General features: G+C 43.8%; 1 protein-coding gene across 1 annotated transcript in view; it reads left to right on the top strand.

The window, feature by feature from the left end:
* Nucleotides 1–1,189: 1,189 nt before the first annotated feature.
* Nucleotides 1,190–24,930, top strand: part of adamts6 (ADAM metallopeptidase with thrombospondin type 1 motif, 6) — a 71,865-nt gene continuing 48,124 nt past the window's right edge. The window contains exons 1-10 of the mRNA XM_040157529.1: nucleotides 1,190–1,338; nucleotides 2,435–2,851; nucleotides 2,953–3,341; nucleotides 6,227–6,401; nucleotides 7,053–7,276; nucleotides 7,799–7,882; nucleotides 9,722–9,867; nucleotides 13,729–13,772; nucleotides 16,928–17,033; nucleotides 19,893–20,039. Coding sequence (XP_040013463.1) covers nucleotides 2,752–2,851; nucleotides 2,953–3,341; nucleotides 6,227–6,401; nucleotides 7,053–7,276; nucleotides 7,799–7,882; nucleotides 9,722–9,867; nucleotides 13,729–13,772; nucleotides 16,928–17,033; nucleotides 19,893–20,039 — 1,415 coding nt within the window. The 5' untranslated portion in view covers nucleotides 1,190–1,338; nucleotides 2,435–2,751. The remainder of the gene's footprint in view (nucleotides 1,339–2,434; nucleotides 2,852–2,952; nucleotides 3,342–6,226; nucleotides 6,402–7,052; nucleotides 7,277–7,798; nucleotides 7,883–9,721; nucleotides 9,868–13,728; nucleotides 13,773–16,927; nucleotides 17,034–19,892; nucleotides 20,040–24,930) is intronic.

The following is a 24,930-nucleotide window of genomic DNA, read 5'->3' as shown; positions in this document are numbered from 1 at the left end:
CAACCAACAAGAGCACAAAGTCTAGATTATAAAGACGACTGATAGGCTGGAAATAGACCCTTCTGCTGCTGGAGGAAATCCAAGACTTTGAAAGGCTTGACTTTTTTTTTTTTTTTTTTTTTTTTTCCCCTCTGTGACAGTGTCTGGTCTGAGATACTGCTGCTGCTGGTCTGAAGGGGAGATCCACGGTGCAGTTCAGAGGATGGCAGAGCCCAAAAGGAGATGAAAAGAGGAGAGCTGAGGAGGTCTGTGTGCGGAACTTCACAGTCTTTTGTCCTGAGCTCTCCCTGCACAGTCGGACCGGAGCTGACAGTGGAGATGAGCATGGTAAATACCTCCGGTTAACACTCCCCGTCTGTTGAGAGTAGGACGATATATTTCGGGCACTTTTTTTTTGTCGGAGCAGATTCGTGTGAGCATTTAAATCCTCTCAGAGCTGGCAGACCAGCCGTTAGCCAGCTGAACCGCTCGTATTTTGGCACTGCGAGTTCAGACGGAGTTTCCTCGAGGGGCATTTGCACGGAAAAAAAAAAAAAAAGAAGAAGCGTGGTTTTGGAAACATTTACGCGCCGTATCTACATTTGCAGGGTGTCAGCTTTGCACCGTTACAGGTCTGCAGTCCGCGTCTGCCCGCTCAGACAAACTGACCAAAACTTCTTGACTGAGCGTGGCTCGCACCTTCGGCGATCGAACCCGCGGCTTACGCGGATTCCGGATTACGCTTCCCCGAGGGTCGCGCTCGAGGGCACCGGTGTAATGCACGCGGGCCGGCTGCCAACCGTCTGGGTCAGAGTGCCCGAGTAGGTAGCGCCGACTGTCCGTCCGGACCGCCGCGGCGCCGGAGCTCAAGATGTGCACTCACGGTCCTCCCGTCTCCGGAGGCTGTGCCCGCCGTCCGTTTGGAGTCCGTCCACCTCTCGTTTGACACCATCCCTCTATCACTTGGATCCGCTGACGTTTGTTTATAGTGGTCTGGTTTGCACATGCTGCCGCGAAGCGCGTCAGTGAGTAAAACCACGACCTGCAGAAGTTTCTCTCGCGTCGGCCGCTCAGCTCCGTCGGCGCCGGCCAGATTTACGCAGTTCTCTAAATGTGCTTCTTACGCTTCGATTCCACCGCATAGCCTGGTTTTTTTTTTGTAAATTTGTTCTACTTTTCTTTTAAATCACGCTACATTTGAAGGCCACCGGTCACCAAACTGTCACCTCCGGGCAGATCAATATTTAATGAATAAGGAAGTGGCACTTGCGCTCCTGGCGATTTGCTCTTCCAGTGTCAGATGACATGTTCAGGTTAAACGGCGTGTTGAGTGAGAGGATCCCACTCGAAGATCGTGAGGTTTGTGAGAGATTTTCATTCATTTACCACAGACCGGAGACGCAGCTGATGATAATCTTCCCTGAGGCTGCGAGTATTCCTCGATTAATCCACTAGTCGACCGACAGAAATTGAATTTTGATAATGGGTTGATTGTTTCAGCCATTTTTCAAGCCAAAACCCCAAACTTTTTCTGGTTCCAGCTTCGTAAATGCGAAGATACGCTGCTTGTTGTTGGTTTATTACACTGGTAACTGAACAACTTTGGGTTTTTGAGTGTTGGTCAGATAGAAGAAGCAAGTCCAAGACGTCATTTTGGACTCAGTGGTGTTTTTGCATGATTTTGTGGCGTTTTGTTGACAAAATGGTTAATTGGTTAATTGATAAAAATCACTGGGAGATTAATCGATTTGCTGATTCATCTGCCAGTTATTTGTGGATTAATCGATTAAACGTTTGGTCCATAAAATTTCAGCAAATAGCGGAAAATGCCTGCCAGACCCCAAGGTGACATCTTCAAATTGCTTGTTTTGCCGGACCAAGAGCCCAAAAACCATCCATCCATCCATCCATTAGCTATAGCGCTTATCGCATGAGGCTCTTGGGGGGGGGGGCTGGAGCCAATCCGAGTTGACACTGGGCAAGGTCGCCAGTCTATCACATGGCCAACAACCATTCACGCTCACGTTCGCACCTAACCTGCGTGTCTTTGGAGGAGGACACTGGAGTGCCTGGAAGAAACCCAGGAAGGCACGAGGGAAAGCATGCTAACTCCACACAGGAAGGTCCGGCGGGTTTGGGGCCCAGAAACTTCTTGCTGTGTGGCCACAGTGCTAACCACTGCTCCACCGTGCTGCCTTGGCCAGAAACCAAGGATATTGATTTTACAACAATGTAAAACAAAGAAAAGCTGGAAACGGTGAACGTTTGGTATTTTGCTCAAAAAAAGGAAGAAAACGATCAGTATAATATTAGAATAGTTGCCAATTCATTTTCTGTAGATCGACGAATCGATTAATCGACTGATCGTTTCAGCTCTCCAACAGACAACAATCTGAGTAAGTGACAGTTCCAAGAGATAAAAGGTCACTTAACCTCTGATTGATTTTCTCCACAGGAATGCAGATGGATCGGTCAAGACAAGTTCCCAATATAGAGCTTCCTGTTTGGAGTTACACCTGAGAGTGACCGTGTCTGATGAATTATGGTGTTTTCTACAAGCTGCTGACATGAATTCAGAGGCCAGTGAGATGTGGAAGTGCTCGCCTTCAGGAGAAATCTGAGACCCGGATGAGCCTTCGAGCGCGACGAGAACATATAAGTGAAGGAGACAAACCATGGACTTGTTATGGTGTGGCGTCAGACCGACCGTGTGCTTTTAACCCGTTTGTAGCACCCTCTACCCCCACCCCATGTCACATCTTTCCCTGAATTATGGAAATTTTGTGGAAGACGCTGACTTGGACACTGAGCCTGGTGGTGATGGCTGCTTCTGAATTTCAAAGCGTCAACAGACTTTCGCACAACTCTCAAGGTATGATGTAGACAGGTTGACAGGAAGATTGTGGTAACAGTAAGTTCATTAACACGACGCCTTCTCTTCTCCATTCTCTTCTTTTCTTTCTCCTGTAAAAGAGGAGTTCCTGTCCTACCTGCAGCACTACCAGTTGACTTTCCCAGTGCGGGTGGATGAGAACGGAGAGTTCCTGAGCTACACTGTGAAGCACCACCGGCCGGGCCGACGGAGACGGGGGGCGGTGGACCCCATAATGGGACCAGTGCCCGCGTTGGACCCGGACCCTCCAGAGTCCCGGCTGTTCTACAGACTGTCAGCCTACGGAAAGCACTTTCACTTAAACCTGACACTCAACCCCCACCTGGTGTCGAAACATTTCACAGTGGAGTATTGGGGCAAAGAAGGGCTGGAGTGGCGTCATAACATGGTGGATAATTGTCACTATGTTGGATTCTTGCGAAATCAGTACAGCACGACCAGAGTGGCTCTCAGCAACTGCAAGGGTCTGGTAAGTACAATGTGGCCTTTTGATTATCATTAAAAGTGACCAGTTCATGCTCTCTAGCTGCCCTTTGAGCCACAAGGAGTTCACACTGCTTACCTCAAACAAACCCAGATGCTAATGTCAGAACATATACCTAGCTTGTGCTGCTCTCAAGTCAGCCAATCTTTCAGACGTAGCGCCAAAGGATCAGACCAATTGCAGTTTGCTTAGCACAATCTTGGCCTCTTTCCACTTGGCACGCCGGGTCTGCAGGCAGCTTGGAGTGAAGTGATGCTCATGTAGAAAAATCACGTCATCACAGTGATCTGTTAGTGCTGAGCATCAGGGCTTTTCTTTCCAGTTGTGCATTAAATATCACATTTTACTCACAAATTTTAAAAGCCTCAGTGGTTCAAATCACATTTCTTTAATTGATCCCTTTTTGGGATCTGTACAAAATGTGTCTAAATCATAGATATTACCCCATTTCGAAGTGATCTGTTCAAAAAACAAAACTGAACAGCACAAGCAAGGCATCTAATTATACTGTCTAAGCTTATAGCCCTCATGCTTTAATCCAAAGACTGTGTGACTGTCCATCTTCTCTTTGCTAGTCAAGGAATTGGAAGAAATTTTAATTTCTAATAAGTTAGCCCTCCTTGCTTCAGAATAACTCTGAACACCAAGAATAACTCTGAAGCAAGGAATAAAAAGGCTCCACTTCTTACTGGCAAATGTAATCGTGCGGAGAAAAAATGTAGCCAAATGTGTTGGCAAGACCTACACCGAGTATCATGAATCTAATTAGTGTTTGCCCTTTTTTCTAACAGCACCAAAAATGGACAAAAATGTGTCTGTGCTTTAATGTAATCAGGTGTCTTTGCAGTTTGAGATCTTGCCCTCAAACACCATTAAAATCATAAATCGAACATGTTTCTGTTTTTTCTAGTGTGATGTGTGGTTAATTGCCGTCGCGGGTTTTACAGAGTCGAACCAGCGTTTTCTGCAAACCCGTTTTGAAAGACTCCTGCCTACTGCTGTTGGAGGGCAGTGAACGATGTTTTAATGCCGGTCTTAATGTAATATTGATTATTTGGGGTTCTTAAATTCAACTGCAGACTACTGACTAATGTATGTGCAAAAACATCACCCCATCAGGAAGAGGAGTTTACGTGAGGGAATATATTAGTTACTTAAAGGGGTACTCCAGCTATTCAGTATTGCAGATTCGCAAAGTTGTGAGACTTGCAAGGGACACAATGAATAAAGAAGGGTCAAAGACTGAGATATGACTTTTAGTCCCAAGTAGGAGTCAAACTCCAAAAAACACTGGACCCTACATTTCCCCTGGTGCAACTTAATGGGATCTTTCATCGGACTTTTCTTGTTTGGCAAATGCCCGTCCGTGTATGTCAAACACCGCAACAGCAGTTTGTAATGTCAGCTTGCTGTAAAAATGTAAAGTTTCCAGGCCCAAACTTGGACAACCCTGATGACGTAAAGTTTTCAGAGTTACAAAATTTTTCCTTAGAGCCACAGAAGAAATTTCACAAGTGTCGAGGGTGCAGAAAGCACAGCCGATTTTCGCCCTCGCATCAGTAGCGCAAATTTGACTGTTTGCTTTTATTCACCCCAAAGAGCCAAAATACCGACTACGCGCACGTTAGCTGTAAGCTAGCTTGCGACGGACGCACTGACTGTTGCTAGCTACGTGCTGTGCTCGGCTCGGCCTCCGACTGATCTCAAAACTCAACGGAAACTCTGGTTCTTTCCGTTCTTTCCCTCCAGTCTCTCTTCCTTTCCCCCCCGCCTAATCTCTGTACGTTTTTATGAAGCAGATCAATTAAGAGGAAATTCCTGCCAATTTTTTCGCCCAAGTAGAAACACCCCGGTCGAATTTGTGTCTAATGACATCTTTCAGTAGAGAGCAGAAGTCCTGGCGTCACGTCTTGTCTAGCCTTTGTTCTTTCATCGGGCTTTCTGAAGAAAATGAGGCCGGTTCTTGGGATTTACTTTCCATATTCTCAGATAAATAAGCTTCACCACTGCGGTTGCTGTGACAGATTTAAACCGCCGTGATTTTAATTAAAATTAAACAATGACTATACTGTGAGCACAGAAAAAAAAAACTACAGCCTCCATGAAAAAACTGCAAGCGCAGCAGCGTGTGTTGTTGCATCACTGTAACTTATATCCAGAAAACCCAGCAACACCCTTCTAAAGTCATTCTTTCAACTTTCTAGTTGTGATCTCTGCGGTCTAAAAACCTTTTACAGAGTTCAGTCCTCTATGTCCTGCTATTGTTACAGACATGTCTGAACTAACCATGACCCCTCGACGCGCTCATGGACCTGCCTCTTCTGTCGAGCCTTGGCGTTTAGCCCATGAACATCAAGGGGCTGATGGGAAATGGCTCTTTTTTAAAGGCAGCTAAAAACATAAATATTAAATAACTAACAATATTGGATCATTTTCCGAAAAAACTATCATCCCTATCTAAACATATGAAGCAAGTCACATGACTTACTGTTGAGAAAGGCTCTGTTCCAAGGCTGTATTTTTAGTTATTAGCGTTGTTGTAAATGCCAGTGGAACCCGTGACGTCCGGTTTCACAAACGGCTCTCTATTCGATTTGTATGCGATCATGGCGAATCTAACGTACACTTTGCATTCTGTCTGAACACACAGTTACAGCTAAACTGATTTAAAACCCATGTGTTAAATAGTTGAAGTGCCCCTTTAACAGAGTGAAAGTACACAAAATAGTAAGAAGTACAAAACATGTAAGTTGTTTTTTTTCCTGCAATTTTCTTAGATTTATGCATTTAGCATTGATGTTTGCTTGTGCTTGTAACCTCTTTTTTTTGTTCATTGATTTTCTTTTTTTTTTTTTTTTTTCCCCCACAAGCATGGTGTTATAACAACAGAGGAAGAACAGTATTTAATAGAGCCATTAAAGAACATATCCTCCACCACCTCCGGTGAATGGAACCTGGAAGAAGCACAGCAACATGTTATTTATAAAATGTCTGCCATTCCCTCACCGCAAGAGCATAGCCAGGAGTTCAGCTGTGGCATTTCAGGTTGGTGAACCTCCATCTGGGTTGGACTCTGTGTGGGTGGAACTGACGTAAAGGAATAACTATACATAGCAGGTTAGAGGAAGTGCTGGTTTGGTTCTAGGCCCAGGTTCTGGTAGACATGACCGGGCCTCTTGTGTGCTATAGTTGCTCCTGGCCTGGACACCTTTCAACCTGTTAGAGAAAGTCTCACTCCAGCTTTTTAATAAAAGGCCCTTCAGTGCCTAAAGAGTACTTGGCTCTGACTTTTATTGAAGCACAAATCCTATTTATAGAACCACCAATCATGTTCAGATTTTAAAATTTGGCTGACTCAGTGCCCCCAAATACTCTGCCTGCTGAGATATGACGAATTGGAAAAAGAAACAGGTGGAAATTTAGGTATTTGGGCCAAAGTCTTATAAGAAAGACCAAAGGCTGTCATCACCGGGAAGCTAGCATGCCCCAACATGTATCATCTTATAGCTTTTTCCCAGAGCATCTGGGTCATAAAGCAAAGCTTTAGCTGCAAGGTTCAAAGGGGCAGATTCCCCTACATGCACCTACCATACACAAACCAGCTCTCTCAAACAGATGATGCTTCATAATTTGGATGTAGATCGTTGCTATTTCATAATTCACTCTAACCCGTCGCTGTTTCCCTGTCATCCGCAGACCTCATTAAAAGCAGTGCACCTTGCCAGTTCAGCACACCTTCCCATGTCCCCTCGTCCCCTGTCCCCCAAGATGACAGCGAGCGGTCGAACAGCACCCACAGACAGAGACGCTCCATCAGCACCGAGCGCTTCGTGGAGACGCTTGTGGTCGCTGATAAAATGATGGTCGGTTACCACGGACGCAAAGACATTGAGCACTACATCTTGTCTGTAATGAATATTGTAAGTTTGATCTTACTTTTTGGTCATGTTGTTGTTATCTACCATACAGTTGAACATACAGTTTTAGTGCGTTTTAGTTGGAGGAAATTTATTTTAATGTGTAGGGCTGCGTCTAACAATTAGTTTCATTATCCATTAGTCTGTCGATGGTTTTCTCGATTTATCAGTTAAGTCTTTTTGAAACCAGAAGATGTCGGTAAACGGTGAAAGATGCCTTTTACATTTTCCGACAGCCCAATGTAACGTCTTCAGGTGTCGTACCTGTCCGAAACCCAGAAGTATTCAGTGTAGTGCATCCTACAGCAAAGCAATACATCAAACCCTCACGTTTGAGAGGCTGGAGCCAGCAAATATTTGACATTTTTCCTTAAAAAAATCACTAAAATGATTATTCGGTTATCAAAATGGTTGCCGGTTAAGTTTCTGGCGATTTAACTAATCGATTAGAAGGAAGACTAGATGTTGTGACATATGGACACAATTTGTCTGACTTTGTGTCTTTTCTTCTTTTCTGGAGGTCAGGTTGCCAAACTTTACCGTGATGCCAGTCTAGGAAATGTTGTGAACATTATTGTGACCCGGCTGATTGTTCTGACTGAAGATCAGGTAAGAAAAAATGTCCTTCTACCCTGAACCTTCTCTGGATTACAGTTTTTTTTATTTAAATCCATTTCCCTAACTTTGAACCGTCCATGCAGTATTATCACAACTATTACCATGAGCCATTTTTTTTTTTTTAATAGTTTCTGTGCCCCTACCTCTAGTGAGTGGATAACTGATACACTTGGCGTGAGTGAGCTGCATTATTTTATGTGATTGCCGTGGCTGAAGGGGAGGGAGAGGAGAGACTATTCACCATATGGCCACCACTTCAGATGAAAGATGTGCTCAGGCGTCTTCCCTCAGGGAGCCTCGATTGAGGATTTTTACTTGCCCTGTACTTGTGTATGTATGCGTGATGGGAGAAACAGAGTGTCTTCCTAGCATCTGTTTTTTCTAAAGGGGTCATAGCGCCTCTTTATGTGGCATCGGGTCCAAAAAACAAGTTTTCATGTTAAGTGGAGCTGCACTTTGATTCAAAATGGGAGGAAGCACTAATCTTATCAGTCCTGGTTTTTTTGATTAACTGATAGAAAATACTGTTACAAAACATCTTATGGTGAAAGTGAATCACCGATGGGCTGTTGAGCTGTTCAGTATTGTGTTGTAAGTAATCAGTGGGCAAGCTGAGTTCATGGTTTACTATTATAGAACCTATTACATTCATAGAAGCAGATGCATTTTGCAGACTCCACAACAACTTACCCAACTGTCCTTCTTTTCCTGCCACTCCTCTTTCCACTTTAAAATTTAAGCTACTCTTAAAATACAGTATCTCCCCTCCTCCTTGTCCTACTCCTCTTTGACTCATCTAACTCCTCTTCATATGAATGGTTTTACCTTTACTAGAGCTGCATCTGCGCTCAAATCCAATGCAGAAACTTTTTGGTGCTCCAAAAAAACTTGCTCTCCAAACGCCCTCTGATTCCAGTATAGTCCTCCTCCAAATAATTCATCCAGATAATCGCTCTACTCTGGCGGCCGGTGTGGTGCAGTGGTTAGCACCGTCAACACATTACCTTTTTTTTTTTTTTTTTTTTTTTTTTGCCTTTTATTGGACAGTAGACAGTTGAGTCAGACAGGAGATGAGGGAAGAGAGAGGGATATGACATGCAACAAAGGTCCCTGGCAGTAATTGAACTGAGGACGTTGTGGGGACGTAATTATATGTGTCTATACCACTCGGCTACGTGACCCCCAATGGCACATGCTTTGAAAACGTTTACCGCTTAAGCATTATTACAACTGCTTTCAATTAGTCCACATGTATTCACCATGAAAAGGATCCTCTGAAGTTGTTTGGCACGGTGTGCAGTACTGTACAGTATACGATGTGACACAACACATCACAATATGACACAACACAATACGACACGATGCGAGACGACTTGATACCAAACAACCCAATTTGACACCACGCGATACGATATGATATAACACAGCTGGATATACAGAAAGGCGTCGACGAACGATATATAAAGACATGATCCAATAATACGGTGCAAAAAAAAAAAAAAAACACAGCGTGGCGTGATGCGATACGATATATATCTGATATTGCGATGACGGACAACGGGATAAATAATAAATAAATGTCGACAGCACAACACCCATGTGACCCGACACTACATGAAACAACATGATACCGTACAACTTGACACAACACAATATGACGTCGTATGATACAACGTGATATAAAACAGTACGATACAATAAGACACAACATCATCCGGCACAATATGACATTGTAATGCACTGAAAGAAACTGTATTGTGTTGCGTCGTGTGTTTTTACATTATTGTACTGTTGTACCCTATTGCATGTGTGTTGTGTTGTCTTTTGCAGCCCAACCTGGAGATTAACCATCACGCTGACAAGTCTCTGGACAGCTTCTGTAAGTGGCAGAAGTCCATCTTGTCTCATCACGGTGATGGCAACAGCATTCCTGAAAATGGGATGGCTCATCATGACAACGCTGTCCTAATCACCCGGTAAGCGTAGGCTCACATCCGCTGGGTGTGAACCACATTTTCCTCACACGGCAGTATAATCATTCAGCATGGATTCATGTACTTCAAAGAGTAAGCGTTGTTCTTTCATCGTAAGTAGCGCTAATTTTCTCATTTTCAGCAAATAGGTTGCAGGTTATTTTTCTGTGCTGTTGGCGCATAAAAGCTGTGCGGTCACGGTTCATCTTAAGACTGTAGCTGTGTGTGTGTGTGTGTGTGCGCGCGATTGCCAATAGAGGTGGCCAGCAGCTACAGCACTGAAACCTCCAAAAGTCCAGTTCTTGTGCGCACACCTAACCTGTAACCGTTAAAGCTGATGGGAATAAAGACCTCAGTTCTGAAAATAAATTGGGCTGTTTCAGACGTGCCGTACCTGTCACACTGCAATTTATCTCAGGGGTGTTGGCGTAACACAGCACAACCCTGTCATTACCTGGAATAGGCTTCACGGTTGCCAGAAGTGTTTTGGCCACACGACCTAGCAACTAAAGAGTATATTCCTCCCACTGGTTTTGTCTAGAGAGAGGATGGTGTTCTGTGATTGACATGGGCTGAATCCAAGATTTTTGACTCTCTGGGCTCTGCACAGAACAGCTTTTCTATCATTAGGGTGCTCTTGCTTGTCAGTTGATGTTCCCCAGCTCCTTGGGCTACTGTTTTTATAATTGGTTTTAGCTTCAGTCCACAAGCACCCGCACCAAAGACTACACAGTAGCACCTACGTGCAACAGTTATGGGATTTATCTCCGGGGCAGTCATTTTTTCTGTTGCTTCAGGATATGTTGAATATGTTCCTATTCTCATTGTTTTTAGATGCCAAACGCCTCTTGGAACTGGTTTGCAACTTTCGAACTTACTCAGTCACGTCTTGCAGCCTTATAGTCCAAAAAGGGTAGCTGCATGGTAATTGTCGGACCAGGTCTACGCATGCCAACCTGCGCCGCCCATCAGGGGTGGAAAGTAGTAGCAGCAGTAATTTAGAATCGCAGATGTAGACACACCCATGGTGCCGCCTACAGTACCTTATAAAGTTGTTACAGCTGATACGCTAGCAAAAATTGCCCACTTCTACATCTAGCAGAGACAGAGCAACAGTATCATCCCAAATGGAGACCCTTACAAATGTAAGTTTAGTATCAACTCTGCAGCTTTTAGCTCTGTTTTAGCTCCAAAGCTATTGGTAGGATCGCCATGACGTTTGGAACACGTTTGTTCAGTTCCCCCTAACGGATGAGGTGCAGTAACTTTAGTGATCTCGTGACTCTTCATGTAGCAGCATCATCAAGTAAAAATTTCAATTTGTCAGACACTCGTAAAACTGCAGGTGGCACAGGCGTAAATTTTGTAGGAGCTTTACTGCCCGTAGACGGCGAAACATCAACTCTGCTGCCGCTTTCTTTGCTGATTGGTGGCCAAGCCCATAATTTACCTCGGTGCTCAGAGTCACTTCCATATGGTGGGACGTTGGTAACTTTTGGGTAAATATAGTATTGGTGAATAGTTAAACCAGGGCAAAGCGTAGGCGAGAGATAATGAGATATTAAGCTGTTGGGAGGAGGCACCAGCTGAGCTCAGAGATGCTAACATTGGAGACAGTATAAATAACTGATGGTAGACACCAGGAAGCGCTTATTAACCACCATGTCTGGAGGAGCAGTCAGACATTCCCTATGATGGTGGAATGTGCCTAAAAAGGTTCAGTATGATTTTAAAGGTGCCTGATGACTTGCAGCACTCAGCTCACAGGAAACTGATTTCATTTGGAGCGTTGTGTCTTTGGATTAGTGGTCAAAGTAGATCTGAAACTGTTAGTCCATTAATCGATTAATCAGTGGATGAAATATTAATCGTCAACTATTTCAATAATAGGTAATTGTATTGTATCGAGTCATTTTTCGTGCAAAAACACCAAACATTCTCCAGTTGCAGCTTCTCAAATGTGAGTATTTGTATCAATGTAAAATGAATATCTTTTGGATGGTTGGTCGGACAAAAAAAAAAAACGACATTTGAAGACATCACATTGGGCTTTAAGAAAATGTGATGGGAATTTTTCTGCATTTTCTCACATTATATAGACCAAATAATAAACTGAGGAAATATTCACCAGATTTGTGGATAATGAAAATAATCATTAGTTGCAGCCTCAGATCCAAGGCATAAAAATATACTGTTAAGATTAATTTGTGTGATTAGGAATGAGCTTTGCATAACAGGTCATTTCTCAACTGAGTCTCTCACTTTTCGATTTATGAAATTTTTACATCTGTGAGATTTGACAACTGCGAGCACAGTATAATACAGGAGTCGGTAATTAGGTTCAACCTCTCCCGTTTTTTCAGCATTGTTTATTCACGACGTTTTAGAGGCATGGCCAAAACGAGCGACTATATGTCTTCAATATGTTTTGCTTGTTTATTTCTTGTAATTCATTTAAGAATACAATGTATTCATGAAACTGTTTGTTTTAGGACTATATGCAGATTTCATTTCCCCCCTATTATGTAGACTGGGCTAACACAGTTAGAGCAACCTATATTAACACTCATTTGGTTAAAAACTGACTCATGTATGAGTATGTATCTCCTGTGTGGCAGACTAGAGATATAATTGATAGTACATTTAGTATCTAGTGGTAGTGTCTATTGATAGCAGATTTGTGAGGAATAATGTGAAAGCGTCAATGTAAACTGTGAAAGTGAAAAGTTGTGTTTTTGTCAGGGAAAGATATTTTTCGCTATTTGCCAACCTCTGGTGTAATGTGCTCCAATTTTGTGTCCCAGGTCCTCATCATACACATAAAGCCAGTCCCAACTTTGCCCTTCATCCAAACACTCAGATGAATATGATTATTATTAGAGAAATGTAATAATATTGTCATAGGGACTGAGGCCTTCATGCTCTGTAGTTACAATCAGGTTCACAAGAAGCAGACATTCTCCCCATCAGTCTATTCTACTTCTACTAATTCTCCGTCGACACTGAGCAATGTGGTTCTCCTGCAGAGACGGACCAGCAAGACACACAAAACCTTTTTTATTCAAACGATTCACCTTCCTCATATCCCCACTCGTCGCCATGAAAGTGACCGCTGTGGCCCTGCTGCTTGTTTGTCTGTCCGTGCGTCGGACGGCATTTTTTCCTTGTTTAGAATGTGGCCTGTCGCGTTCGAAAAAAGACACTGAGGGAAATTATGGAAACGCATCAAAACAAATAGACGTCCTAAACGAGGTCACGATTGTGCCTCACTGGTTTGGAGCTGCTCCACTGGGAAAGGAGGGAGGGAGAGAGAGAGAGAGCGAGGGGAAGGGAGGAAGAGGAGTTTATGGGGAGAGAGAGGGAGGGAGGGAGGATGAAATTAAGTTTGCTGTGCCCTTGGTTTTAATAGATTAAAAGCTTTAGGAAGGATTGGATCATTCATTTGAAACGTATGATGTGTTGTTAAGGCACTGCGGCTCAGAGTGTTCAGGCCTCTTTTTCTTTTCGCTCTATTGGATTACCTGTGCGTGAGTTACGGGGGTTAACAGTAGGGACACGGCATGGCCGCAGCCTTTCGCTCTATCCTCATTCGCATTTGAGCGCCGTGTCTTACGCCGGGCTGACATTGTGCTAGCGTCTCACGCTATGGATGGAGGAGTGAACCAGGTGTTTTCACAGCTTCATCATACGCTATCGTTAATGCTAAAGGTTGAGATTATAACTCGACAGACTTTGTGATTGAACATGGAAAGAATGGAGTGGCAAAGAGTCAGTGGAGGAAAATGCTGCAGACGTTAAAAAATAAAGAAAAAGTAGAGTTAATTTGATTGTTTGTGTTCTTTCCCTTTTCTTGCCTGTCCTTAGGTATGACATCTGCACCTACAAGAACAAACCCTGTGGTACCTTAGGTGAGTGGACTAAAGCAGACTAAAGTTTATATACAGTGTTCTAACGTACGTTCTTTTTTTGCCAAATAGGTCATCCTAGCTGCTGTTGACTATCTGTGGCTCTGGTGTAGGGCTTCATTCTTCTCTTTCGCCTCTCTGGAGAGGTTTTTCATTTTCACCTTCAGCGTGTCCTCAGACAAACCTTATTTAGCAGCCTCTGCAGTCTCCCTCAGCAGAACACCAGACGGCTCCTGCGAAACACAATGAGAAGCATGTTTTCTCTTCCTTTATTATAGCTCCTCAGTGGCTCTCCTCTGTTGGTTGAGGCCTGGAGCCCTGAACCTGGACAGCCGTGGTCACCTCCTCACAGGGCCTCCAATTTATAAAACTCCTCCGTCTCTCTCCTCCGCCTCTAACTTCAGTTTGTCTAAGGTGTTTACACTTCCTCCGGGACTGAGTGAGAGAAAGGAAAAGGTATGTGTTGGAAAGCCGAGGAGGGAGACGTGGAGGCGGTTTGAAGGATAAAAAGGAGAGTAGTGACAGAAGGAGGAGATGGAGAAGAAGAAGAGGAGGAGGAGTTGAAAGGAAAAATGGAAGGGGAAAAGGACAATTATAGGGAGTGTTAGAGTATGCAGGAGGGAGATAGAGTGGGTGATATGCTGGTTGTGGAGGTATTGGGGGTGGAAAAAGGACAGCAAGCAGTGGCAGAGACCCCCCCCCCCCTTTACCTCTCCTCTTCAACCCCTCGCCCCACCCCAAACCTCCTAACCACCCAGGGCTTCTTCTGTCCTCATCTTATCTTTGTAAAGGCCCCGCAGGCACCCCAGTATATCTTGGAGGTAATATTGTGACTGCAGGGGTGGTTTGACAGATTGACCGCATTCGTCACATTCCCCGGTCGCTTTAATTGCCCTGGCATCTGCTTGGCTTCCTCGTTGTCTCACCCCCCACCCCTCTCCTCTCCTCCCTCTCCTCCCTCTCCTCATGGGGATCATGCTCCCAGGTCAGATCGCTGGCCTTTAGGGTCACCGTGTAATCACGGGGCTGGAGATAATACACAGTCCACCCCGGTGTTAAGAAAAAAGAAAAAACTTGCAATGCGATTGGTGTGTGTGTGTGTGTGTTAGAGCTCAGCCACGACCAACACACACACACACTCACTTTACTCTCTCTAACACACACATTCTTAAACTAATCGCAGAGTAGCCAGTCTCCTTTCTTTCCCTCCCTCTCCTCTTCCTTTCTTCACCTTCAGGCTCCCTCTTTTCCCAGTAATGGTTTCAGTGGCCTCTCCTGATTTGCGAGTCTATTCTTGTTTAGCCTCTTAGTAAAGAGGATACGAAAGCCACGCCACTTTGAACAGGGAGGCGAAGAGTTCATGCAAACTCTACGGGAAAGTCTGAAGCAGCGCTGACCGCCGAAACATGATTTACGCAGTTGCTCTCCGGTGGAAATGAGGACGTGTCATGTTTATCGATATCACACTTTGCGAAACGCTCAGAGCAGGTTTGGCCCTTGACTGGGAGTTGCAGAACTGTGTCCATGCGTGCAAAACAAATAGAGAGTTTGAATTACTTGAGATCAATTTAAAGAGTCAGTAAAGCCCAAATTACAAAGAAATATACACTTGGTTGGCTGTTTATTAGGTGCACCTGGCTAAAACTAACGCGCTCTAATACAACGATCCTGCAATAAATCCCAACTTCATGACGGTTGTAATGTTCGGTTCTTCGTTGTCTGTCTCGCGTTATACTGACAGTTTGTGTTTGTATTGTTTTATCCAGAACCAGCTCTAATAAACTCGCAACCGAGTGTATGTTCTCACTTACCCCTGGTTATATCGAACCCTCCAGACAGTTTTGGTTTTATTTGCCCAGGATTATAGATACCTGCCTCCTCCTCTTTGGTAGAAGGAGGTGCCAATTGAAAAGTGTTGACGGTGCGTTCCATCATTGCACCCGCTTCTTTTACAAAAGTGCGTAGTTAATGACACCCCAGTGGAGAATGAGCTCCACCAACCGTTTACTGCGATGCACCCAATTCCTAGTATTCACATTACAGCGGTGGATGGAAACGCGCATTAATTTACAGTTTCTCTTGCCGGTTTTCATGGAAATTTGGTTAAAATGTCTACTTAATATGGATGGAAACTTGACTAGTTAGGTCTGGGGATTATCCAGAGTATCAGGGATACAGTTAAGAGAGAAATATTACCGTTGAATGTTTTTGCAATTTCATTTTTTAATGATGTGAGCACCACAAATAAATCCCAGTCACCTATGTTGTATTGGAGAGGATGCAGACGTCTTATATCACAAAACCTGCGGAAATTAAACCAGAACTGTCTACGTGGCCCGATACAACAAGAGTTGAGTCAGAAAACTTTTTTTTTTTTGGTTTTTTTCGTAGACTGGGTGAACTGACCATTTTAGTGTTTGTAAATAATGTTTATACCTCTTCCTATCTCCTCAACCTGAAAACATTTAAAAAGTCTAACAAACAACGGAATTAAAACGCTCTTTACTTCACACACATTAACGCACATCCCCCGACACACACACACACACACACGGACACAAACAGGCGCACACACACCTGCTTTGCGCTGTCATATGATCCACTCTCCAGTCACCTGTAGATGTAATCTGTGAAGAATTGCCTCCTGTCTCCCTATCTGACCTGTCAGGCTTTAGGAAAAAAGGACCTGCGACACCTGGATTGCGGAGAGGTTTTAACTCTAAACACCCTCTCTCTCTCTCCCCCCTCTCCCTCCTTCTCCGACTCCGGTTTTGGAAATGAGGAAAACATCCATATTTTCTGACAGGTTTCTGGTGGGGCACAGCGTTGGTGAGGGGGTTCTTATGTTCCCTTCCCTGGCTTTCATTTTAGGCGATCCCTTGTTACATGAATTGAAGTGTATAAATCTAACCCTTGTTCAGACATTTTCCAGCAGCCACCGTAGTTTGCAAGAAATTAAAAAAGAGAGGCTGTCTAGCCGGAGATGCTAAGCTCAAGTCCCCACTCTAAAGCAGCCGATTGTCTTTCAGCGCCGCTGTAAACAGGCCGATCATATGTGCGGAATCCCGACTTTATGACCATGACTCCGAAGAATGCTACATCTTGACCCTGTGTTTTGTATGTTTGTCTGGTGTGTGTGTGTGTGTTTTTGTGTCTAGGCTTGGCCTCGGTGGCTGGAATGTGTGAGCCGGAGAGGAGCTGCAGCATCAATGAAGACATCGGCCTCAGTTCTGCTTTCACCATCGCGCACGAGATTGGCCACAAGTGAGTTTTAAGACTTTTAAGATCCTAATATAAAGTATAGAGTTTGACAATACCCTCTGATGCAAACGGCAGAGATGGAACAAAGCCCATGGACTTGATGCAAGGACTATTCATTTGAACAGATCGGTTCTTAAGTTGCACGTGTAAGAGATTTAAGAGATCTTGTCGCATTCACTAATTGTCTCGTATTTAACATTGATTTTTGAAACTTATGACTGGTTCAGACCTGTCATACGAGCCATGTCCAAATAGTCTGCCTTCCTCTACGGGGGGGAAAACTCTTGTTTGAGAATTACAATACTATAATCAGTGAATTCGGAGTTTAAATGTGTTTAGAGCTGCATCAGTTAGTCGATTAATCAATTAACCGATCAACAGAAAACCAATCGGGAGCAGTTTTGATAATCGTTTCATCCTTTTGAAATTATTATCCCGTTCACCTTGTTGTCATCGTTATGGTTTTCCAGTTTACTGAGAGGTGTCATCATTTGTCTTTTGTCTTTTCCTCCTTTTTTTCCCCCCAGATTTTTACGTTTTTATTGGCATAGTTTGACCTACTGTATTTTGAAACATACAGTTCAACAGTGGCCCCAGGGTCTTTATGTTCTGTTACATCTGACAGTGTAACATCAGCTACTGTTTCATATTCAGTTGTCCTACTTGTCTTTATTTCTTTCATACTACAGCACTGCTCAGAGGAGACATTGTTGGCAGCTTAGTAATATTTTGTAATTGTTTCTAGTCCCCTATTACGCTGCTAAATATTTGTTTGTCTGCTGATTTCTGACAGCAAGACTTGAAGCTCTGTGGTGTGAAGTTTTACTCTTGTGTGACATTTTTTATGAATGAAACCTTCCCACAAACAGAGCCGACCCGGTGGCCTTTTATGGCACTTTTAGGGGCGCTGATTAAGCAAATGATCGAATCTCACGAATGCTCACCCCACCATGAACCTTAGGCATCCATAAGTCTGAAATGAGCCATTTGCTACAAAGTTTGTCCGGCTACGAGAGAATGGTGACTCTGACTCAGAATGAGCAGAACAGAATAAAAGGAAGAGAAAATTCGGATAATGATACAAAAATTGTCCTTACATGAACTCTATTGTTTTGCAAGTCACAAGCAGCAATCCCTTATTGAATTCACGTGTCTTCAACTTTTGATGAATCCCAATGATTTTGATGCTCTCCTGACTTGTCGTTTATGGTTTTGTGTTGAGTATCTTGACGATTACTGAATGGATTGCAAAGAAAACGTGGTACGCACATTCACGTCCCCCTCAGGGAGGAATTGCGATAACTCTGGTGATCCCCCTAACTAGCGCCATCATCAGGTCAAAATTTCAGTTCGTCCAATATTTTACGTTTATGACCTGTAAAACTAGTGACATTGCCATCATCCTCAGCTGTTTGGGGCTAATCGGAAAATGTTAGCAAGTTTAACAAGCTAAACTAAGATGGTCAAGATGGTAAACATTAGGCCTGCTTAACACTCAGCTCACAGCACCACTTTGAGTCAGTGTAGCCTCACAGAGCCTGCTAGCCTGGCTGTAGACTCTCTTTTTATTACATATTTTTTAATCTTTGGGCTTGGGTTGGATATCAAGTCATTCCAAATCAAAAGGCTAGAAGTCCAAGTTAAGTCGCAAGTAATGGGTGTTAACGTCAAAGTCGAGTTGTGAGTTATTTTGACTTTGTCGAGTCCAAAGTCGTCAGATTCATGACTCAGTTCTGACTTGAGTCCAACTCACTCGACTTGTGTCCACATGTCTAGCAAATGGGATTCCGTCTTTTGCTTCAGATCACTGTAAAACCTTTTATCACTTTCACGACTGTTCGCTTTAATAATTGCTCTTAAACAAACATTACTTACCACTCGGGTTTGCCAGACCTGCATGTAGCCCCCCCCCCAGCAGACGTCGTGAACTGTATCTCCACATATTTCCTCATGCAAATGTCAGTGTCCACATACCTCTGGCTCTTTCTTCCTGAATATAAAGCAAAATAATGATGATGTATTAGTCTACGTATCCCCCTCGAGAGAGTTCAGCAAGATGGCGATTTCCTTTATTATGTCTCATGTCTGCTTCTGTTGTGGGGCAGTTGTAAAAATAGTCTCTGCTTCTAGAGGATGTATAAAAAAAACACACTGCAGCGGGGTTTCAACTGGGCTGATTTATTTCCAGAGTAGGGTAAAATGTCATAAACGCCAGCCTTAGAAAAACAGGTTCAGGCTGTGCGATGTGGTTGGGTTTGCTATATACATTAGACCTGATTTGTGCTCCTGGACTGTAAGGAAAAGTAAGCTTTGACATCCTGCTGTAACATGAGATTTTCTCTCAAATGATATCCAGACAGATAAGGCTTTTTTTTCAAAATGAATTGTTAAAATGATTTATTTTCGGACCTCAGTGTGAAATAAATTCTTGAGCAGCTTTCATAACAGACCACAAGGTTGGAAGCTGTTTGGGTTTTGGGTCTCTCTCTGGTCTCTGGTGCAGCAATTGATCTAAGAGACCCCCGCACACCCCCACCCCGTCCTCGCTCCAGTCGGTGGTGACTCCACCCCACGGCCTGCTCAGACCTGCAGGTGGTGATTGACAGGCAGGCATCAGAGTGGTGATTAGAACTTTTTCGTTCCTGCCGAGCCCCAGACAGGGTTTGACCCCTGACCCCTGGCTCTCCTCCACACAGCTGTTTCAGAGCTCGAACTTTACAGCCAGGGCCACTGAGGGAGACATCCTCCAGTCAGCAGCCCGGACTTTCCAGTGTCATCCCATCTAAACTGAGTAGTTAACTGCCAAAGACAGGGTCATCAACCCAGCTGCATTAATCCCAGTTGTTATTTTGTGTGTTTCAGTTTTGGGATGAACCATGATGGGATCGGGAATTCTTGCGGTACCAAAGGCCACGAGACAGCCAAACTGATGGCCGCTCATATAACAGCCAACACCAACCCTTTCTCCTGGTCTGCCTGCAGCAAAGACTACATCACCAGCTTTCTCGAGTAAGTGGATGATGGTTGTTCCCTGTGGAACTGTCTGAGTGTGTTTGGGTTTGCCTACGTGTGTTTGTGTGTGCGTGCGTGCGTGCAGTACAGAAAAAGGTGGATGCCTGTTTTCCTGCTCACTTGCAGCTGTCTCGCTTTACAACCCGCTGCCACTGGCTGGCCCTTGTGGTGACCCGCTAGGCTGCCTTTTATGCACGTCCTTCCCCACTTATTCACATCCATTTCATCACTGAGACTCCTGCCAGACCTCCTTGTGGCTGTGTATGATAACTGGGTGCCTTCCACCCTTGCATCCCTGCACCACAAGGCGGGTGATGTTAGAGCTCATGTGGTCCTTGGTGGTGATGTGTAAGCCAGCTGCTTTCAACCACTGCTCCACTGTTTTGTGGATAGGTCAAAGAAGACAAAAACTTGGAGCACACAAATAAACAAAAGAGTAACATGTTGACATTTTGGCAGAACGAGCCCTGCCAGCCTGGCAGGGTAGAAAACTTGTACAGGTTTCTGGCGCTGAGTTTTAGGAGGCCAGACAAAACATCTGGAGTTGGTCTTCAGAGTCTGGCAGTGAAAGTGTGATGATGGCAGGACTGAAAGAACTAAAAGTTACTACCCTGATCCCTGTACATCATGGATATATTGAGCTGAAACTGCTTTTAGAACAAGTGTCCGAATGAGCAGCATTAATTGGGTTTGTGCCGCTCACCTCAAGTAGACAGAGGAAATGTTGACTAATAAATGCTAAAAGTTACAACTGCGCGTGAATAGACAGTAATGATGAAAATCTAGGGTAATATCCCTGAATCTGATCAGCCTGGTCTCAAACAAAACCTCTTCTACCTCTCACTTGGGGACTGTTTGTTGCTGTAGGGTAAAGACTGACATCGCTCCACAGACTGAGCCCAAAAGTGAATCATAAAAGTGCATTTTTCCTAGGAGGGCTAAGCCACTGTTGGGAAACAGCCTCATTGTGTAGGAACAACAATCAGAAAGTGGTCAGGATTGTTCCCTCAAATGAGAAGCATGCTATTCTTCTTTAACTATCAGAGAACGAGGTCAAGGATTCCTCAGCAGCTCTCTGAAATTGCTTGCTTGCAGCAATGGCAGGATAGCCGTAAACTATTGCAAAGAGCCATGTTGACTCTGTGGAAATAGTGGACAGAGCCAAATTGTACCACAGAAATAGGAAACACATGCCAGATACAGGCTCTGAGTGAGTCATGGTGTCAATTAAACTGGTGTAATCAATATTTTTTTATTGACAATGGATGAAATTATTGTGTATAATGTGAAAGGGGCCACTTACCCAACTCTGCACTTTGACTTTTTTAGTGTCTTTTAGCTAATTATTTTGGATTTGCAACTTTACTGTTTTGGTTCGGTCTCACTGCTTTAACTTGTGTTGTTTCTATGTGCAGCAGACAGCTGTTTTAAAGGTGCTTTATGTAAGTTTTTGCTATCACTACATAGCCAACGTTAGCACTGACAGCTGTTTACTTACCAGTCTGGAAAAACTGCTGAAACTTCAGCATCAGACTTCATTCCTTCAGTGCCAAGAGCTGTCTCCAGCGGTCGAAAACAACGGCAATACTAACTGTTGTCTCTTTTCTATTTCGACCACTCCTTTTATTCTACTTAAGTTAGCGTACTAACCAGCTAGCCCCGGCCCGTCTGACCTGTCTCGTCACTTTCCAATATAGAGTCACGGCAAGGTCCAGTCTGCCCTTAGACCAACATGAGAGGATGAGGAAGTAGCGCTGCGCAGAGGGTGTGTTCTAACATCTAGTCTTGTAAACGCGACAATGGCCGAAGCTATTGGCAAGCGACCATCACCACCACCTGCTCCCGGCAAGAAAACACGTTCGGCGTCATAGAAAACTTACATGTAGCACCCTCCGGTGAAAAAGCTCCGATAAACCCACTGTACAGTATGACAAAGGAAGTGACTTGTTGGGGAACATAGTGGAGCATTTAGCAGGTAAAGAAACAAACATTTGGCCTAAGTAATTGGTGAATAAATAAACAGAGCTAAAAGCAGAATGAAAATTGGACTTAGATTCACAAGGTGGCCAATCATGTCTCTAAATGAATGCTAATGTTGCTAATGTACATAAATAGGCAACTGTTTGCTAACATGTTCACCATATCATCTTATTAAGGTGATTAAGGTGTCAGTTTTGTGTTTGCAGTTTGTTGGAACAACCCATAAGTGGCCAAGAAAAGTCTTAATGCTGGTATAACTGGTCTTATAAGAGCAGACTATTTTAAAGTGAAGGAGAACAGGATCTTATAGAGATGGAAACACAAAAGAAGACAAAAGCAGTGGTTCAACAATGAACTGAAGGTTCATGGGTTCATTTCAGGACACTGCTGCTGACTTTAACACATTGGCAGCATCGCCGTCTGAGAGGAGCTCCCGACTCCAGTGGAGCAGGAGTCAGTTCTACTAAAATAGGCTTTTTCTGCTATAACAGGTGTGGTTCCCTGATTCCACTGTGCAGCCTTTAAAGTGGAAATCCTTTAGATTTCGGTTGTGGTTGATTTGGAGACACCCCCGATGTAATACTACAGCAAACATTCCTTCAGCAGCTTCTTTGTCAGAAAACAGAGGAGCAGCTGGTGTTTCTGTCTCCAGTGAAGCCAAACAAAATCACATTGTTTTAATAAAGATGTCAGTCAAAAGTAATTGCAACCGTAATCCGAGTCCCTGCAATAATTGAAACTGATCCGCTGACAAAAAAATGCCGAAAATAACCATGTCTTTTTTTGTGGAAGCACTGCAGTCAACGCTAACCTCAGTGATAAACACATTGTAATTCCTGCGGCTGCTTCACAATAAAAGCCTCCCTGTTTTTTTTTTTCCGCCAGTGGAATGCTTTTAATGTGAAGCACCGGCAGTAGGATGTTCTTTTTGCATTGGTGGTGCAACAAAAGTGCGGCTCGAACAATGAAGTTATCGACGAGTTAAAATTTGGATTACATGCACGCACCTTCTTGTGAATCCCTTGTGGTTAAGTGGGCAATCAGATTCAAGCACGGGAATAGCGGACTCCACCGCTAACAATAAAAACTACCAAATAGAGAGGCAATTACTCAATGTAAATACATCGAATGGTCAGTGCAGAAAAAAAATGCTGACCATAAATAGTATCAAAAATTAGGTTTGATTTAATGAAAATCTGAAGGATTATAACTTTGAAAAAATGGAAATATTAACAGGAGATCAGAAGTCACACTCCAACGTAACAGAGTCTTGTGATGGGAGCTTGAAACGGGGTCTTATTTTACAGTCCTCCAAACCAATTACCCTGCTGTACTAATATGCATGTGTGTGCATAATAACCTGCATGTATCTGGCTTTGTACGATTTGAGTGCGGTGGAAAAGCACAGGTTTGTGCAAGAGAAAGATAAAGTACACATTATTGCCATTCAGAGTGTTATCCTTTATTGTACTCTGGATAATAAATCTATTTATTTAACCTTGCCCCTGCAGAGAAGAAGAAGGGCGGGGGGGGTGAAATAATCTCAATTTGCAGTCATAGACCCACAAACACACTAAAAGTCGGTCGTTTTCCGTCTTTCTGTCGAGGGTTTTTCCCGCTACAGTTCAGCTTGGTTGCTCGTCACTAAGACCTGTGTGCTGCTCGAAAATCCTAATGTACAACCTTGTGGTGAGGTATTGGCTGGATGCGTTGCAAGTCTGCGGTGTGTCTGTGTGTGTGTCTGCGTATTTGTGTTTAGTTAGCAAGGCCCTCCAAGAAAGCGGATAATAGCGGCCATGGTTGTCAGATGATGTTTCCGGCTGAAAGCTGTTAGAGGAGGGTTAGTGAACAGCACTTGTGACAGAGATGACAGTATAATATGCCAGCTTCCAACCGGGACACAAAGACCCACTTCTCTGCTGCTCAGTCGGGTTCCTGTCCATTTCTGGCTCGAGTATCTGAGGATGACCAAGGCTGTGCTCTAAATATAGAGACAAAGTTGTTTTACTTCATCTCTAAGCAGAATCACCCCTTGCATAGCTTATTATACCTCCATTTCTATCAGTCGGTTGAGTCTTGTCTTTTCATTTTGGTTTTATTGCCTTTAGCTTTTATGTTTCTTACAAAGGGTTCTGTCTGTAAACTCCAATTATCCTCCCTTTCTCTCCCTCAATCAGAGTTTTGGATATCGCGCAAGCTTCTCCTTGCCAAGTAAACAACTTTGGCTGTGGTGTTGGCCTAGATTCACCATCTTGCTCGAGCAATATGTGGTGCTTTGTTTGGGTTTTTTAGGAATGGTTTATGAATGCACTCACAGTTCAATCATAGTTTACTCCCCCAACTCTGCATGCCAGTTTGCTATAAATGTTAAAAGGCAGGCAGTTTGGGTCGGTTAAACTCTCAAAGACCATATGCTCTATTTAATTTGATATTAGATTTGTGTGACTTGTGCCTTATGATAATTGTTGGGTTACTCTGATTTAATCATGCTGCTGTTTCACCACTGGTTGGATCCAACCAAGATGGTTAATATCTACATGAATGACCGGTGACAGAGTTCAGGGATCGCTGATGTTCCCGCTTATTAGAGGATATTTCCGCTTAGCATAATGAATTTGGCTGAATCCACTGGACAGGAAGCCTTTGCGACGATGTCAAATAATAGCCTCTATGTTTAAACTTTGACTATTTTGTCTCTCTCCAAACCAATAAATAGTGAGGCTTGCCCTTAGTGCACAGGGAGTCTGGGGCCCTCAGAGGCTCTCTCTATGATGAGAGGGTCCTCCGAGGAACAAGAGCCAAGAAATAGGATTATTCCATTCAGTAACTGAGAACAGTGGATGGACAGAGGAAGAAAGACAAGAAAAAAGAGGACGAGAGGGGAAAAAAGGAAGGAAGAAAGAGTTTG

This window comes from Xiphias gladius, chromosome 20 (assembly GCF_016859285.1).
Source record: "Xiphias gladius isolate SHS-SW01 ecotype Sanya breed wild chromosome 20, ASM1685928v1, whole genome shotgun sequence".
NCBI classification, from domain to species: Eukaryota; Metazoa; Chordata; class Actinopteri; order Istiophoriformes; family Xiphiidae; genus Xiphias; species Xiphias gladius.
The sequence above is the reverse complement of the archived record's forward strand: the minus strand, read 5'-3'. Positions and strand labels throughout refer to the sequence as shown.